Raw genomic sequence first — 18,863 nt, forward strand, 5'->3', positions numbered from 1 at the left:
CTAGCACTGAGATGCAATGCCTTAGACCTCTGCGCCACTGGTGGGGGGGGGGGGGGGTTACAAGATGCAAGAGGTTGCATTGGATTCTTTATTAGCCAATATTCCCCCCAAAAAAATTGGGGGGGAATTCTCCTTCCTTTGTGATTCACTCAAACACTATTCTATCTATCCCAGCGTTAGAGGAATGCATTAGGCCTAGTCAAAGCTCCACTCTTTCATCCTGTCCTCTGCTTTAAAGTCATTTCCCTCCACTCAGAGAGAGCCAAATGAAGAGGAGATGTAGAACCTTGTCTTTCTCTCCTCTTTTAGTCTGCCTCTTTCATCCTTCTTTCAACATGGAATCTAGCACAAATTAGTTTTTCTTTCCTTTCGGAGCCTGGGTTTTTATGTCGAAATTGTCCATCAAATGACTCCTTAACAACCTTTATGTTCGGATGAAAGGGAAAACATGGACTGGAAACACACTCCTGAATATGATTATTATGATTATTCAAAGTGGAGACTAATGACGCATATATTATTCAAGGTGGACTTCTAAAAATAAGAGCCTAGTGTGCTGCCAGATGTAGCTACGCGTGTGAGGTAGAGTCACTGATAAATGCAATTTATCTTGTATTCCCTGTGAGCGGGCTCCCGGTACCTCACTGGAAAGGTTAAAACATACAGCCTGTAGCCATAACTACAAAGGGCAACATGCTGCTTAGGACTGAGGGATAGCGCTATGAGAGAGAGAGAGAGAGAGAGAGAGAGAGAGAGGGTTAGAGAGAGGCTGCAGTAATCTGCTTCCCTCCTCTCCTTTCCCCTCGTCAGACCAAGCAGGGACACAGTTGAGGACTGCAGAAAAAGACAAAGCAGCTCACCTATTAAATGGAAGCTGACCATAGAAACGCTCTACGAAGAAACAGATGTGTCACAGATGTGTCTGGGTGATTACTTTGGCTTGGCTACTGTGTCCTTCAGAGTGATGGAGAGAATGTAACAACAGCACTCTATTGCCCTCTAGTGCAGGAACAGCAGAACAGTTTGTGTGTGTTTTTAATTTAACCTATATTTAACTAGGCAAGTCAGTTAAGAACAAACTCTTATTTACAATGACGGCCTACCCCGTACCGACGCTGGGCCAATTGTGTGCCACCTTATGGGACTCCCAATCACAACCAGATGTGATTCAACCTGGATTCGACCCAGGGACTGTGGTAACACCTCTTGCACTGAAGATGCAGTGCCTTAGACCGCTGCTCCACTCGGGAGAGCATGTTCGTGTGTGTGTTTCTGTTTTCTTCTATCCGTGTGAAAACCCTGCATACCATAACATAAACTTTTTATCCCTCATTTACAAAGTGTTTTCTTTATTTTGTCAGTTACCGGTAGCCTACAGTCGGGAATGTCGCAATTTGGGCAGCAGGTACACCAAATATACAGCTTGTTGCATTGTGGCCATAGACATATAATCCATAGAAAGGTTTTGGAACCTCTTATCCTGGCAATTTGAGTTTTAATCTAATGGATAAACTAGCAATGGCTACCAGTCCTGATTTGAATTGGAATTGCCATTTATGGATTATATTTCTATGGTTGGTTGCAGCTGTCTGTTTGCCTTGTGCATTTCAGAATGCAATCGCGGGAAAAACGTACAGTTTGGAAGGCAAATGCCTACTGCTGAAAAACAGAAGACTAATCTGTCTGCAGAACCAATAGAAGAAAATAATTTCTCAACCACACACAATTTTTAGTAGCTCATCCTGAGTTAGGGCATTGCCAAGAGGAGCGCATCGGCCATCACCGGGAGTAGTAGCCTATGTTATCATATTCATCATTAGGTGAGTCAGTGTCCCACTGGAAATTGCATTTAGTAGCCTACTGTAGCCTATAATCATGTGGCTTCATTGGCCTGGGCTACTGGTTTGAATTCAAGACCAGATTGATCTCAGTTTGTCAGTCAGAGTAGCCAGTCATTAGTGTGGTATTAAAAAAATATTCAGCTAATGTCTTCTGGCTTGTAAATGATGTAGAATAGCATGAAATGGGGGTGGGTGGGCTCTGCTTGACTGTAACCTACACCACATTGCAAATGTCATTAGTGCTTTATTATAAATGGGCTTTTTCTTCAACAGTAAATTTACCACCCATCGAATTGCATCTTGGTGCACTGATTTGTTTACAGAAAATGATGGTGTGCCAGGAAGGGGGAGATCTATTAAATACAAAAAAACGATGCCCCAGGGCCTATGGTTTCTTAATCCGGCCCTGGTGGAGCATGTAGCTCGTTGTTGGCCAAACATAAGTCAACAAAGTGGCAAAAGTTAGGAGATATAATCAATGAACGATGTTAAAGATGGAATTAAAAGTTAAAGAAGAAGGAAAGGCTACAATGACCAAGAGCCAACAAGTGATAAATGACCGAGCTACGGCAGCTATTACTCTACTATTGTGTGAGTTGACTTGGTTGGTTGATGTCTCTCCTTCCCTTACTTCCTCCCTGCACCCCGTGTCACTCAGAATAGCCTACACACACAGCACAGCCCCTGCTAGAGCATCACCACTTCCTACCTGCACCCCGTGTCACTCACAATAGCCTACACACACAGCACGGCCCCTGCTAGAGCATCACCACCTCCTCCCTGCACCCCGTGTCACTCACAATAGCCTACACACACAGCACGGCCCCTGCTAGAGCATCACCACTTCCTACCTGCACCCCGTGTCACTCACAATAGCCTACACACACAGCACGGCCCCTGCTAGAGCATCACCACTTCCTCCCTGCACCCCGTGTCACTCACAATAGCCTACACACACAGCACGGCCCCTGCTAGAGCATCACCACTTCTTATCTGCACCCCGTGTCACTCACAATAGCCTACACACACAGCATGGCCTCTGCTAGAGCATCACCACTTCCTCCCTGCACCCCGTGTCACTCACAATAGCCTACACACACAGCACGGCCCCTGCTAGAGCATCACCACTTCCTACCTGCACCCGTGTCACTCACAATAGCCTACACACACAGCACGGCCCCTGCTAGAGCATCACCACTTCCTCCCTGCACTCCCTCAAGCTTTATCAGCTCCAGTTAATAAAGTAACTTAAAGATAGATATATCCTGCGGCTTGTCTCACTCGGATCGCGTCTCTATATTACTTTTATTTATTTATGCATTGCGCATCCCGATGGGAATGGTCCAATTCGGAACGGGTCCAACTTTTTGGACCTGTGAAGGCCGCTACCTAGAAGTCCTTTCTCCAAACTGAAAGGTGTTGGACAAAATAACTCATCAGCGATTGGATAGTCTCTAAACAATCAGCGTATCAAAGCTAATGACTATTTCTGAAACACCGCTTTACCGAAGTGGCTCTGGCCCAGCCCATCCGTTTATGGGACCAATCAGAACGGTTTGAATGTGTTCGCATTTGAGAAAGTCATTGGAGAGAAGAACAAATCTTGACTTATCATGGATAAGAAACTTTTGTGGGCATGGCATTTGGCCAGAGCGATGTGGTTGGGTAGCCAGGCTAATCTTCACCTGCCATTTGTTATGAAAGGAGAAAGAGAAAAACCCTGTGTAAGAAGTTCAACATATTCATACTTGTGCCCTCCCTGAAAGCCAAAACATGGCAAGCTTATTGAACCAGCTGAACTTGGTAAAGGAGTCTCACCATCAATTACGCTTTCACATGGACAATGTCATTTTATTAGGTGTGCTTGCTGAAAGCCAAGCACATCTTTAGAAATTGTTCATCTTCTTCTCTGCCAGCTGTATCGACAAAACTGCCAAGCATAGAACACACCAACTGTGTAAAATTTGAGAAAAATAGTATGCAGCATCATCTGGATATGTGTGCAACAAAAGTTCAATGTTCACCTTCTGCTACCATTTCGGTCAAGTCGTCTACACATACAGTTTGATGCATACGTTCGATAAATCCAACGTTCTATAAATCCAACGTTTGATAAATCCAACATTCTAGAAATCCAACGTTCTAGAAATCCAACGTTCTATAAATCAAACGTTCTATAAATCCAACGTTCTATAAATCAAACGTTCTATAAATCCAACGTATGCACCACACAGAACGCACTGCAACGCAATGCTGCAAGGCAAACTTGGCGTTTCATTGGAAATGAATGTAATTCTGGTGTACCAAAATGCAATGACGCTGTTGGTGTGTTTCGAAGCGTAAAAGTTACCAGCACCAAAACAACTTTAAAACGTCAAGACTGCCACTGGTCAGTGTGCTTGAAAGAAATGTTTTGAAATACATCACACCACAACCATATTTCAATATCAATATCAATATCAATATGACCAAGGTAAGATATTGTTTTGGAAATTATAGTTTAGAGTTGATAAATCACCTTTCTTATTTTGCACAAATGTTACCCACTATGAAGATTGTCCTTATGTCCTCCACCACATCATCTAAAGCCTTTTATTATTATTACTATTATTGTTTATGAGAAGCACATGTATTTATTGATAATAATGTGGGTTAGAGATTTCCTCTTGATTGTTGTTGGTCACCTGCAAAAGAGAATCTTGTGTTAAAAGTTTGAGTTGGGAGCACTGGCAATTGGAACCTTTTGTTGTGCGTCTCCCAATAATATAGGTTGTTTCTGGTCATTCATTCTGTTAACTAATTAAAACGTGAAAGTAGATCATCAGAAATCTGTATTATTAGTTTACCTTGTATTTCATTGCTTATTGAAGAGGGTTTTGTTCATTTCCTGTTCAGAGAATTGACGGGCAAATGTGGCGCGCTGGAGCGCATAGTTAATGAATGGTAGGGTGGTGCAGTAGTGGCTTATCCCGGGGGACGTACATGTTCATATCCCCAGTCCTATGTATTCTCTTAAGCATGGGTTAAGCACAGTTATTGATATGTGTGCTAGTATAGGCCTGAGTGCTTAAGGGTATTATCTGGACATGTATGATGTTTCATGTCCTTTGAATGTTAACTGACCAGATATGTGAAAGGGTTTCCCATTGGTCAGTTGCTTCATGGGTATTACTAAGAAGCCTGTCCTCTTACTGTTTTGTGGAACAGAGATGGGGTATAAGATTGGCACACTGATAGATTTTGTTTTGTAGAGCTCCATTTGATTCCGTTTATTCTTTTTGTAAATACTTCTACATTTTGATGGCTATATCTTCACATTTGATAATAAAAAGCCTCACTCTTGGCAAAAAAAAATTGGTTCTGTATAATTGCGTCCTCACTGTAAAATCCTATCACTGTGTCTCACACCCACCTTATGCAGAAAAATGCATTGACAGTATATGAAGCATTAGCCTATTTTACTTACAGCGATCTGTTTACTAACATATTTTCTTTCCACTACCACATCACTGTAGCTAAGCTAACATTAGCTAACACTGTATAGGAAGGTAGCCCGTCTCCCTAGTTACTCCTAGATCTGAAAAGGGATTGGATAGGTGTACGCAAAATGTCAGAAATTACACCCAGCCCAGGGAGGGACCTACCTGAATTTGTCCAATAGAAACTCTTGTGCAAAACATTTTGCAATGGAATCTGACTAATACCCCTGATAAGATATGAACCAATAGGATCAGCTTCATTAAGTCTCTTTACCTAGACCTGTAACAAACCTGTTCTTCACTATAAAGAACCAACCCACAATTGAGTTTAATGCCAACATAATAGGTTTATTTTCAAATCAAGTAAAACATTCAAGACATATTTGTTTTTAAATCCAAGATTCACAGAGGTAAAAAAAAAGGCATGTTTATATTGAGGCTATAATAATGAGTGATATGCACATGAAATACAACTTTTGTATCAATAAAATCAATCAGTGCTTGGGTTCTCAACTTACACAAGCGAGGGGACGGGGGTGAGAACACGCACCCCTTCAGCCAATAAGGGCAGAGAAAAAACATTAAAAATGAACAACTCCAAAAAGAGAAAAGTTAATCAAATCAAAAGCTAAACCTGTATTTGTACCTAAATACAAAGAGGTATCTGCTACTGGAACATAAGGTTTAAAGCATTGGGTTGTCTTGGAAATACAAGGAGATATTGGTGTATATATATACCACTTTAAGACTGATCTCTAAAGCATTCTGTTGTCTTGGAAATACAAGAAGGTATTGGTTTATATTGACAACATTAAGGTTTAAAGCATTGTGTTATCCATTTCCTCATAGATCCACATTATTCCAGTATGGTTTTATTGAGGTTTTATTGTGTATAGACATTCTGTGAATCAAACATGATATAAGGATGAGTAAACATGAATGTTCCCAAAAACAGGACAAAGAACAGAGCAGCCACCATGGCTATTGAGGTATGTGAATTTTCGTCATTGTCGGTCATTTCCTAATTCACCCACTAAAGGGCATTGTGTGCTTTAGTGTCCCCCTCTTAGCATCACAACATGGATAAGTCTTGTTTCTGAAGTCTTTACAAGATCTCTAGAACTGACTCAATACTGGATGACAACCAGAGTAATGCTGAATTACAAATCGACCGTAGTCCCTACACCCTAGGTACTCCAGTAGATTTCAGAGGATTGGATATGTGGAAACCAAGGGTTGGAACCAGTTCAGGGAACAGAACAGACAAATGGAAAATAAATACATTATTTGAGGATCAAAATCATAAAAGGGAACGAAAGTGATCTATGCTGTTCTGGAACAGAACCATTATTGTAAAAGCATGGGATTCGGTTAATAATGTTATTTTACGATCCGGGCAAAATTTTCAGTCCCGCAAAAAAACACAACAACGCACCTTTGCCAAAGTCGTCACTCTCTTACTCAGAAGCTTATCCAAATGTCTGCCTGCAAGCTGAAAATCTTTTCCAGTGTGTGTGCAGTGTTGGCAACTAATTTTCAGGGTAAATTGCTAGAGGCAGGTTGATTTGTTGCTAAAAGTTGGTAAATTACGTTGTGATGTCATTACGTAGAATACACAATAACGTTACTCAAATTGACTGGCCATCTCGGCAAAAAATATGATTTGACATTTGTTCTGGTACAGACTTCCACTCTTTTCTGTACTTCTGGCTGTACGATGTTGATTGATGTTGTGCGTTCTGTTCAAGATCAAACATTCGCGACCAACTACATTCATTGCGTTTGGCTCGTCGAACCCGTACTACTGCTGCTGCACTCAGCCAACAATGATTTGCAATTTGCTGAAATTGCTGCTGCCTGTGCACGAGCTGAGCGCCTGCTGTTGACGTCACTCACAATGCACTTTTGCAGCCAGGCACGTGTGTTGTGACTGAGTGTGTGACAGAGAAAATCGTTTTTGTGTCATTTAGAGGGGAAATGTGTGCATTTCAGCGTTTTGTCGGTTTTCATACATTTCTAAAAGTTACAAATACATTTTTAAAAGTAGCTAAATTTGTTGATAGGTGCGGTTTGGAAAAAAAAGTTGCCAGGGGAGTCTGAAAAGTTGCCAAATCTAGCAACAAAATTGCTAAATTGGCATCACTGTGAATGTGTAAGCAACGTGCCCCTCCCCTCCGAGGCTAATGTAGCCTACTGACGTTACAAGCGTGATGATTCTGAAATTAGGGAGAGATTTTTTTAATTAGAGAAGAATGGATTAATTATTTCAATGCTAGTTACAGATACAGTAGTCATCGCGTTTAACATTGGATTTACTAACTACAAAAAGGTAAGACATGTTTTTAATTCTGGTTCCGCTCTGCACACACAAGCTTGTTAGCTAGCTTGCTTTGGTCCAACTCTCAGAAGTTCAAAGATTCAAAGTTGTTCTGTAGAAGCCGCTGCTCCGTAGGTATAATTCTCTGCTAAATTTCAGTAGCATCTCTGGATAGCGCCCATGCACTATCCACTGTCTAGGCTTAAACAAGTGTAGCTTGCCCGCTCCACAGCAAGCTGCTCTATCCACACTGGTGAAGTCATTTAATGTAAAAAATAAATAAAAGTTGATTTCAAAGGTTTAAAAAGGAATGGAAAGGAACAATATAAACCATTACTTTTTGAGGGTTTCGAACCGGTTCAGAACTTTATTTTGTAGTCGGAACAGTGGAACGGAACAAAAAAATGTATGGTTCTGTTCACAACGAAACGATTGGAAAACATGTTTGGTTCCAATCACTGGTGGAAACACAATGGTGATCTCTTAATTTTACCTTCAGATTAGCTAGGTGGCAATGTTGCCAAATATCCAACTATACAATTCTCCTAGGAGTGGCTAAGGATTAAGGACAAGGGGTCGATTTGGAATGAATCTTCCTCCACTAGGCTTTATCTGATCAAGTAAAAGTCTTAACTTGGGGGACATCACCAGTAGAATAATAATTTGAGATAAACAGCTTGACAGATCGAGGCCTGAAACTCAGAGCTGAATGCAGTGGTTCTGAAACTGAGCTGAAAGCAGTGGTTTTGGTTCAAATAAGGTTGTTAAAATAACACAGAACAGGTGCATTCAGGATCATGTTTCAAACTGGTTTGGTATTGAACGAGATCGAAGGAAAAGACTCTATGAACCTGGAATAACGTGTCACTGTTGATTTAGGTCTCTACTCTCAAGCATGTGTCAATCAAGTGTCAACCTGGTTTGGCAGCTGACAGTGAAGATGGGAGTCAAGTACATCATACACAAGTGTGTGAAACATTCGACTCAATGCAGCCTATTAGACAAGTAATCATATGTTGCCTCAGTCCCCAAAAGAAAGCTAATCTGAACACAACCACCTTAGAGACAGTATTCTTTTACATTCCACACTAGCACCTTGATCCCACCTAGTATGAACTGATGTATTGGGCATGTACACGCTAAGAAAGTGGGGATGTCACAAACATCAAAATGTAGTGGTTTACACCGTATCAGTATCAGTTTGAGGCAGCGTTATATTTGCTCGCAAAAAGCAGTGCTGTAGCGAACTAACTACAAATAAGTCAAATCGGCCAACAATTTACAGTTAGTCACCAACCGCTCTGACAGTAGCTAGTAAAAGAGTAGGCCTTTAACACCTTTTTGTGTCACAGATCCCTCCAAAAAAGTGTCTCCAGTTGTGTTTTATAAATGATTGTGACATATTCCAATTTCCAACCGTACTGGACATGTATTCAAAGTGGAGTGCTCATACATGTATTTGAACAGAGCCTATGAGAGGTTCACATAATTCCCTACCTGACTGTTAAATACTGAACACGATAGCAAGATGAGACAATAATCAAATCAGTAGTTACAATGATTTGAAGAAACTGGTACTTTTTGTTCATATTTCGGCGTAAACTAGTCGATCATGTACCTCAAATTATAAGACTATGAGGTGAATTTATACTGTAATACTGCAGCCTTCACCCAAAAACTCTGTCCTTTTAATCTGAGTTGGTTTTTCAGTCCAAAAATAATATTAATAAAAATTTAAAAAAGGATCTCTACATATGCAAGGTCACTATTATTATAAAAATCTACATATTTCGTGTTAAGTATTATTAATGCCACTCATAACTACATAGTGTCGTTTACAAAAAGAAATGATCGTCTTGAGCCAACACAACTTGCGATTTTTGGAGGTTGTCAAAATGGCCGACATTTAGGTCACTTACTGACGAACCCAAAGAGAAAAATAGCTATTTGGTAATGCGGTGGGACTACATTGACAAAACATCAACAGGCACCATCTCTTTGTGCGTATACGCAGTACAATCTTATTCGTGTCCACCTCATGCCGGTCATTATCAAGTGGTTACAAACAATGAGAAAAGTTTTTTTATTTTACAACAAAGTCAAATCCTTTTTAAATGAGGTTAGGATAAAAATGGTGTATAAACACTTGTCCAACGACATGCCTATATAGCTAGCCCAAAACGGAGGATTCCTCACTGGTTGTTGTCTGCAGCTAAGCCAACACTATTTTATGCTGGGAAAAGCTGACACACACACACACACACTTAGCTGGCAGAGAGAATTCACCCTGGATGTGGTGATTAACACTGCCATTTCAAACCGAAGTAAAGGCCTAAAAAACTGTCTTTGATGGGAAAAATTGTTATAGTCACAACCGATCTGCTATTTCAGTTATGTGATTGATTGACACGGCATTGTGACTTCTGTGCCAACAGCGCCGGCTTGTAATGAAAAACTGCACAGAGGTGGTAGGAGGGGCCGGGAGGAAACACAGGAAATGAGGTAGAATTTTGCTGGAAACAACAAAAAACAGTATTTTTGTTGAAATTACTGATAAAAATCTGTGAAGTAAGACCAGGAAGTCTGTGGCAACACAAAGGGCCCTTCAAAAACACACAAAGCCTCAGTACAATATAGTTCTACAGTTATTCATACAAGATCAATAATACAAAACATATGGAAAAAAAATCACAAATATGCATAACTCAAGAGGTAGTTAACTAATATCAGTACATGAGGTAAAGAAACATTAAAACTTGGTGGATGATTCCCAAAAGAATAAAATATTATTTTTTTTATTCCCTGAGAACAGTTTATCATCCTGAGAGGAATTGTGGGTAAAAAAAAAAAAAAAACACTGTACCAAAAATGGAATATTATCCAGGTGAGTGCTCGCCTTGGCTTGGTCTGTGCTCGTTGTGTGGTTTGGTCATTCTCTTTCTCTCTGTTGTTGTGCACTTGTTGGATTTGATTCGATGCACGTCACACATTCAAAACGCTGTACATAAACAACCTCAGTGTTGAACTTTCAGCAATAGTCCCTAGAAACTCCAAAGGAGCAGGAACAGCAAAGCGACAAGTCCTACTTTTAAAATGCCTTCAAATAAAGCCATACTCTTTGGTACAGAAATGTATACCAAAAACAGTTGGTTGCCTACATAATTTGTTTTAGAGCTTAAGAAAACACAAGCTAGTTTGATATCGTCATACAAAGTCATTTGATTTGTCAGCACATTAAGATACAATTCCAAAGTGACCCACATTAACTTTTGGGTGGAGTGCCACTTCAGAGAAGTTATTTTCACATTCAATATGGTCAGAGAAGAGTTGTCACGTTTCATTAGTATAAGCGCTACTGGAAACTCGCAGAGGATTCACATCATACGAAAAGCAGCATTTTAGTTTTTTCTGCCTCCCTCCTTCCTGTCTTAGTAAATCTCTGGACTATTTGAAACGTGGCAGCGGTGTTTTGGAATCCCGTTTTGAGGGGGATTGTGACATCACACAGATCTAGAGGGTATGTAGACTTGACTGTTACTGAGCCTTTATCTAGGATTCTGAGGTTTACCTAATTAAGTCAGGGAGAACCTCCAGGCCCTAGGCACTTGACGGCAAAGGGGGAGAGGGGATAGATGGTGATAGAGAGGGGTAGAGTGAAAGGAGGAGATAGTGATGTCACATTGGTCAAAGGGAGAGAGGGGTGTGATGGTGCTTTAACTTAACGCTGTGCTAACTTGACAATAAAGAATCTTACGCACAATACAGAGCTTTCTTAAACTATGTTAGAATATTACTTAAAGTTAATACCGTTTTAATAATATGCTATTCTTTCATACATATATTACTGACATATATTGTGACTTTATAAATTGTTCAACAAATTAGCCAGCAACCCAACTCTAGATCTAGTCCAATTTAAATAATGGTGTTTTTTCAGTTTTGAAACAAACCTATCGGTGGATATTGATTATATGGTTTATCTGAGGCATGTGTAGGATTATATGAAATATTATTGTTAATAGCAAGTCCAGCTAGAGGTTGGCCCCTAATCTCAAAGATGAAACTTCTCGTCTGCCACTGTTTTACGAAAGGGACAGCGTCTCTCGCACACACACACACAACCCCCCCCACACACACACCTCACACAAACACACAACCCCACCCCCACTCTCACACACAACCCCACTCACACACAAGCAAGTATGCACACATGCCTGGATTCAATGCTATGCACTCTGCAGTCAATTGTCAGTACCACTGAACTAGAAAATCTTCTGTGGTTTAGGAGTGACAGTTAGGCTACTGGTTGGGATGACGTTCACTCTGGTGTCCATGGTAATCTCCTCTACACTGATTGGATAGGCCACATTAAAGAATAGTTTTTCTTCTGATTGGTTGAGGTTCCATTGTTTTGATACAGGGTCTATCATTGTTTCCAAATCCTGATCCCGCAAAGGTTCTGCGGCTGTCCCCATAGGAGAACCCTTTTTGGTGCCAGGTAGAACTATAATCAAAAAGTTGGTGGTGAGTTGATTAGTTGAATCTAGTGTGTAGATGCTAAGGATACAACTCAAATACACAGGATTAAGAAGCACTGGCCTATTTAAAATCCTTAGTGCTTCAAATAAACTCTGCTGGATCGCCGCATCATGACCTGTGGAACGGTTATATAATATAAATATGAACCAGGTGGACCAAAATCTAAAAGAGAAGCGAGTCCTATTCAGAAAGAGTTATGGATGACATCATCTAACCCAGAGAGTCATCAGATTCACCGCCAACCTTGTTTCTCTTTAAGACCATATCGTCTCTTGAGCTGCACTGATTGAGACCAGTCACACACAAAGAGACAGTCATTCACATGAATCCGTATCCCCAGCAATAGTTGTCATAGCTGCCACCGGAAGACAGCCAGTCAGTCACACACATTCACATACATCCGTACCCCTGACGATCGTTGCCATAGCTGCGCTGGTCCCGCCAAAAATAGACCTATTATTTCCACAAGTGCGAGGTAGATTAGGGGTGGGGGTTAAGGGGGGTTCCTTAGGTGAGGGGAGTCAGGGGTCAGGAGGTACAGCTCTCCCCCTATCCCCCCCCCCTCTGGGGGCCAACGCTGTGTGACTGGGGTAGCTCCTCTGGGGAGGGCGAGGGGCCCTCAAGGGGGGGACGAGCCCGAGCGCTCCTCCTCGTCGGCGGGGTACAGGTGGGCCGAGGTAGAGGGGTGCAGGGGGTCCTGAAAGCCTGTGGGGGCCGCCAGCACCTTGTGGGGACACTGAGCCACCATGTGCCTGATGCTCTGGCAGTAGTGGCATTTCTTTGGCTGGGGGGGCAGGCCACACTCCTTGGCATGGTGGTCCAGACCTCCACAGTTATAACAGCTGGACAGAGGACAGTAGGAGTGGAATGGAGAGGAAAGGATGAGAGAAGGAGGGAGAGAAGGAGGAACAGGTAAAGGACATAAAACGTTGTCACCCAATTTGCTACTAGTATGAAAACAACATTCAATGACTCATTAAGAATGAAGTAATAATTGGATATCGCAGGAGTCAACAGGTATAATGCATTACGATGGAGCTATAATACACGACAAGTCTTAAAATACACAACAAGTCTTGTCATTAGGCTTTATCTGTTATTATCGTCAAAGTAATCTTGACTAATCATCAGATGAATGTATTACATAGAGAGACGTGACATATTACAGGCCTAATTATTATTTATGTATTTATTTTACCTTTATTTAACTAGGCAAGTCAGTTAAGAACAAACTTTCGGTTACTAGTCTAACGCTCTAACCACTAGGCTGCCTGCCGCCCTACAAGACATGATAGACATTATAAAGCCTCATACAATCTTATAAAATGTAATAATGTATTATACCAGTCAGCTTTATGTAAAGTGTTAACCAAAAGAATAAAAGCAATCTCCTGACATCAACCCAGTGCTATGGGCTGATCAGTGGTGTAAAGTACTTAAGTAACAATACTTTAAAGTACTACTTAATTTTTGGGGTATCTGTATTTTACTGCTTATCTTTTTGACTACTTTTACTTCACTATATTCCTAAAGGAAATAATGTACTTTTTAATCCATACATTTTCCCTGACACCCAAAAGTACATTTTGAATGCTTAGCAGGACAGGAAATTGGGTCCAATTCATGCACTTATCAAGAGAACATCCCTGGTCATCCCTACTGCCTCTGATCTGGCAGACTCACTAAACACAAATGCTTTGTTTGTAAATTGTCTGAGTGTTCCCCTGGCTATCTGTACATTTTAAAAACAAGAAAATGGTGTTGTCTGGTTTGCTTCATAAGGAATTTGAAATAATTTATACTTTTATTTTTTAGACTTAAATATTTAAAAACAAATACTTTTAGACGTTCATTCAAGTAGTATTTTACTGGGTGACTTTCACTTGAATCATTTTCTATTTCTATATGACAACTGGGTACTTTTCCCACTGAGGTGGAGATTATTGGGGCCTTATCAAGGATTCCCTTTGATTTCTGTAGGAGTGCTCTTTCCTCCACTAGATGGCAGCATAACAAAGGTCATAAATCCTTTTGAAACACCAGAAACTATTGTCACTACCCAGCAGTTTCATCTATATTTATACATATATATATATATATATATATATACACAGAATCAGTCAAGTTTGGACACACCTACTCATTCAAGGGTTTTTCTATATTTTTACTATTTTCTACATTGTGGAATAATAGTGAAGACAAATATGAAATAGCACATATGGAATCATGTAGTAAACAAAAAAAAAGGTGTTAAACAAATAAAAATATATTTTTTAAACAAATCATTTTATATTTTATGGCCTTCAAAGTAGCCACCCTTTGCCTAGATGACAGCTTTGCACACTCTTGGCATTCTCTCAATCAGCTTCATGAGGAACGCTTTTCCAATAGTCTTGAAGGAGTTCCCACATATGTTGGCTGATTTTCTTTCACTCTGCAGTCCAACTCATCCCAAACCATCTCAATTGGGTTGAGGTCAGGTGATTGTGGAGGCCAGGTCATCTGATGCAGACAGCGTGTATGGTATCTTGTGGACGAGTGGTTTTCTGATGTCAATGTTGTGAACAGAGTGCCACATGGTGGCGGTGGTGTTATGTTATGGGCAGGCATAAACTACGGACAACAAACACAATTGTATTTTATTGATGGCAATTTGAATGCACAAAGATGCCGTGACGAGATCCTGAGGCCCGTTGTTGTGCCATTCATCTGCCGTCATCAGCATGATAGTGCACGGCCCCATGTTGCAAGGATCTGTACACAATTCCTGGAAGATGAAAATGACCCAGTTCTTCCATGGCCCGCATACTCACCAGACATGTCACCTATTTAGCATGCTTGGGATGCTCTGGACCGGCGTGTTCCAGTTCCCGCCAATATCCAGCAACTTTGCACAGACATTGAAGAGGAGTGGGACAACCTTCCAAAGGCCACAATCAACAGCCTGATCAACTATATGTGAAGGAGATGTGTCACGCTGCATGAGGCAAACGGTTGTCACAGCAGATACTGACTGGTTTTCTGATCCACACCCCTACCTTTATTTAAGGTGTCTGTGACCAACAGATACATATCTGTATTCCCAGTCATGTGAAATCCATAGATTAGGGCCTAATGCATTTATATCAATTGACTGATTTCCTCATATGAACTGTAACTCAGTAAAATCTATGAAATTGTTGCATGTTCCACTAGTAGAAAGAGGAGGAAGGGAAGCGCTACTAAGGTACACTATAGTACATTTTGGTAGATAGAAGGTGCTCTTTGGTAAAAGGGGTGAAATGGTCATCAAAAAGAAAGGAGGACCAAGGCACTCTTCATATAATTAATTAAAATGCCTTTTTCTATTGAACATGCCATACTAATAAAGTTTTAAAAATCTGACACGTTTCGGCTGCATGGACTTCGTCAGGGAATGCAAAAAAGAATACAAGGACCTCTTTTAAAACAGCTTTTCCAATTAGCCCTAATTAGAAGAGGGAGTGGTTACAAAATTGATTGGACACACCTAGTAAGCAATACTATACACATTAAAAAGTGAAATACTGTAGCTATGTTATCATAAAAATACAAGTCCAAGCTAGAAGTATCAGAACACTTAAAGGTAGTTCTAACCTTAAATATGACTGGGAGAAGTGTCAAGAATAAGACAGCAATATATTCCATAGTACACTAGAACACAGCAAAACATGAACAACAGTCTAAACATAGCTGAGGGCAATTGATCCAAATCAAATTCTATTTGTCACATACACATGGTTAGCAGATGTTAATGCGAGTGTAGCAAAATGCTTGTGCTTCTAGTTCCGACAATGCAGTAATAACCAACAAGGAATCTAACCTAACAACACAACTACTACCTTATACACACAAGTGTAAAGGGATAAAGAATATGTTCATAAAGATATATGAATGAGTGATGGTACAGAACGGCATACGCAAGATGCAGTAGATGGTATCGAGTACAGTATATACATATGAGATGAGTAATGTACGGTATGTAAACATAAAAGTGCATAGTTTAAAGTGGCTAGTGATACATGTATTACATAAAGATGGCAAGATGCAGTAGATGAGAGTACAGTATATACATATACATTATATTAAGTGGCATTGTTTAAAGTGGCTAGTGATACATTTTTGATCAATTTCCATTATTAAAGTGAGCTGGAGTTGAGTCTGAGTGGCTGCTGCCAACATACTATGTTAGTGGTGGCTGTTTAACAGTCTGATGGCCTTGAGATAGAAGCTGTTTTTCAGTCTCTCGGCCCCTGCTTTGATGCACCTGTACTGACCTCGCCTTCTGGATGAAAGCGGGGGTGAACAGGCATTGGCTCTGGTGGTTGTTCTCCTTGATGATCTTTATGGCCTTCCTGTGACATCGGGTGGTGTAGTTGTCCTGGAGGGCAGGTAGTTTGCCCCCGGTGATGCGTTGTGCAGACCTCACTATCCTCTGGAGAGCCTTACGGTTGTGGGAGGAGCAGTTGCCGTACCAGGCGGTGATACAGCCCGACAGGATGCTCTCGATTGTGCATCTGTAGAAGTTTGTGAGTGCTTTTGGTGACAAGCCGAATTTCTTCAGCCTCCTGAGGTTGAAGAGGCGCTGCTGCGCCTTCTTCACAACGCTGTCTGTGTGGGTGGACCAATTCAGTTTGTCCGTGATGTGTACGCCGAGGAACTTAAAACTTACTACCCTCTCCACTACTGTCCTGTCGATGTGGATAGGGGGGTGCTTCCTCTGCCGTTTCCTGAAGTCCACAATCATCTCTTTTGTTTTGTTGACGTTGAGTGTGAGGTTATTTTCCTGACACCACACTCCGAGGGCCCTCACCTCCTCCCTGTAGGCCGTCTCGTCGTTGTTGGTAATCAAGCCTACCACTGTAGTGTCATCCGCAAACTTGACGATTGAGTTGGAGGCGTGCATGCCCACGCAGTCGTGGGTGAACAGGGAGTACAGGAGAGGGCTCAGAAGTACATGAAATGTAGCCATTCTCCTTAGCTCCTGTGAGGATCCTTTTCCATTCAGTTTAGGTCCTCTGTAGGGTTGAAGGTAAGAGATTGGTAGAATTCATCATTGTCTAATTGACGGTAGGCTTCTGTCACATGTTTTTACTCCACACTACTGTAGCGCCACCAAAAGGTGGACTTGGGCTTAAAAGGTGTTTTTGAGGGACCAGAAACTGCCTGACCTGAGACACTGGCGTCTGTAGTTGGAGAGATGTTTTGCTTGTAACCAGGCCTTCAGATGTAGATTCCTGTAGAAACTATATAGTTCAATCTTTGTATTAAATTCATTAGTTGAATATGTGGGAGCAAAGGACAGTCCTTTAGACAAGACCCTTACGCAATCATCAGAAAGGGGTTCTCCAGAAATGTTGATCACAGCCTTGTTCTGGTCCGGCTCCGTCTGGTTGGATAGTCTTGATTTCTTCCTCCCCCTCCGTGTTGGCCTCTTCCGCGTCCTCTCCCTCTCTTGTTGAGGAACCTGCGTGACTCCTCTTCCTGATCTAAAAAATCTTGGGAGGAGCTGGCCTCTGAGCGTCTGGGGTGATCCTCATTGTCACTGCTTGTAAAGTTGAAAGAAACAGATCTAGGCTTCCTCCTCTGCGGATGTGATTCTGAATTCTTGCGTGTTGGTCTTCTCTAGGCAAAGACCTTGCCATCTCTATAGTCTACTTCATCTATTCTACATTTTCTTAGCTTGTCTTGCTTCAATGTCAGAGTGAATGTGTCTACTTTCTCTTTCCAGATCTCATCACATTGTGCTTTAGATTTGCCACTGTGTTCTGTGATTTTACTTTTTACTTCAATTTCCGTTTGGACTACTTGTCTGTCCTTTTTAGATTATTCTATTAGAAGTAGCATTAGGTCAAAATAACACTTGTTGAGAATAGCCTCCCATTTATCTCTAAATTCAGTCTTACCTTGTGCTCCATTAGCTGGAAATTTCATAATACGGAGTCCTCTGGGGATTAGGCCTTTCCTCCAATAGTCAGACAAGGCGATAGAATTGAGGTCAAGTTTGGTATCTTTCTCCAAAAGGTGTTGCAAGTCTCTGTAAGCCTTGTTTAAGTTCATTCAAGGATTCCCTGTGGCAGTCATCTCATCTAGCAATGAGGTAGTGGTAATAATCCTTTGGCCCTCTTCATGGGAATAGGAACATCTTGTAGCCTCTTGGGTAAAATCCATAGTTTGAGTTGTAAAATGTCCTCAAAAACAAAGAAAAAATGCTATGCTTAACTAGTAGAAAGAGGAGGTACTAAGGTACACAATAGTACATTTTGGTAGACAGAAGGTGCTCTTTGGTAAAAGGGGTAAATTGGTCATCAAAAAGAAAGGAGGACCAAGGCACTCTTCATATAATTAATTAAAATGTATTAATCATATTCCGTACTCTATTAGAAAAGGGGACCGTCTTTCACAGTTAAACCAAAGGGAAAGTTTTTGGATTTACAAACTACAGGCCACTAAGTACCCTGGTTTAAATTAAGATATGGATTTCTCACCCTACCTGTAGGGTTGTGATGGGTCCATTTGCTGTCGTCTAGTGGACAGCGCGAACCAATGCTTTTAACCAGGGCAAGGTGACCGGAAACATGACCGAATACAAACAGTGCAGCTATTCCCTCCGCAAGGCAATCAAACAAGCTAAGCGTCAATATAGAGACAAAGTTGAGTTGCAATTCA

At 41.1% G+C, this 18,863-nt stretch overlaps 1 protein-coding gene across 1 annotated transcript in view; it reads right to left on the reverse strand.

Annotated features, from left to right (window-relative positions):
- Positions 1-5,721: 5,721 nt before the first annotated feature.
- Positions 5,722-18,863, reverse strand: part of lin28b (lin-28 homolog B (C. elegans)) — a 65,407-nt gene continuing 52,265 nt past the window's right edge. The window contains 2 exon segments of the mRNA XM_055873483.1: positions 5,722-12,803; positions 12,805-13,018. Coding sequence (XP_055729458.1) covers positions 12,726-12,803; positions 12,805-13,018 — 292 coding nt within the window. The 3' untranslated portion in view covers positions 5,722-12,725.

The sequence above is a fragment of the Salvelinus fontinalis genome, chromosome 20 (genome assembly GCF_029448725.1).
Source record: "Salvelinus fontinalis isolate EN_2023a chromosome 20, ASM2944872v1, whole genome shotgun sequence".
NCBI lineage: Eukaryota > Metazoa > Chordata > Actinopteri > Salmoniformes > Salmonidae > Salvelinus > Salvelinus fontinalis.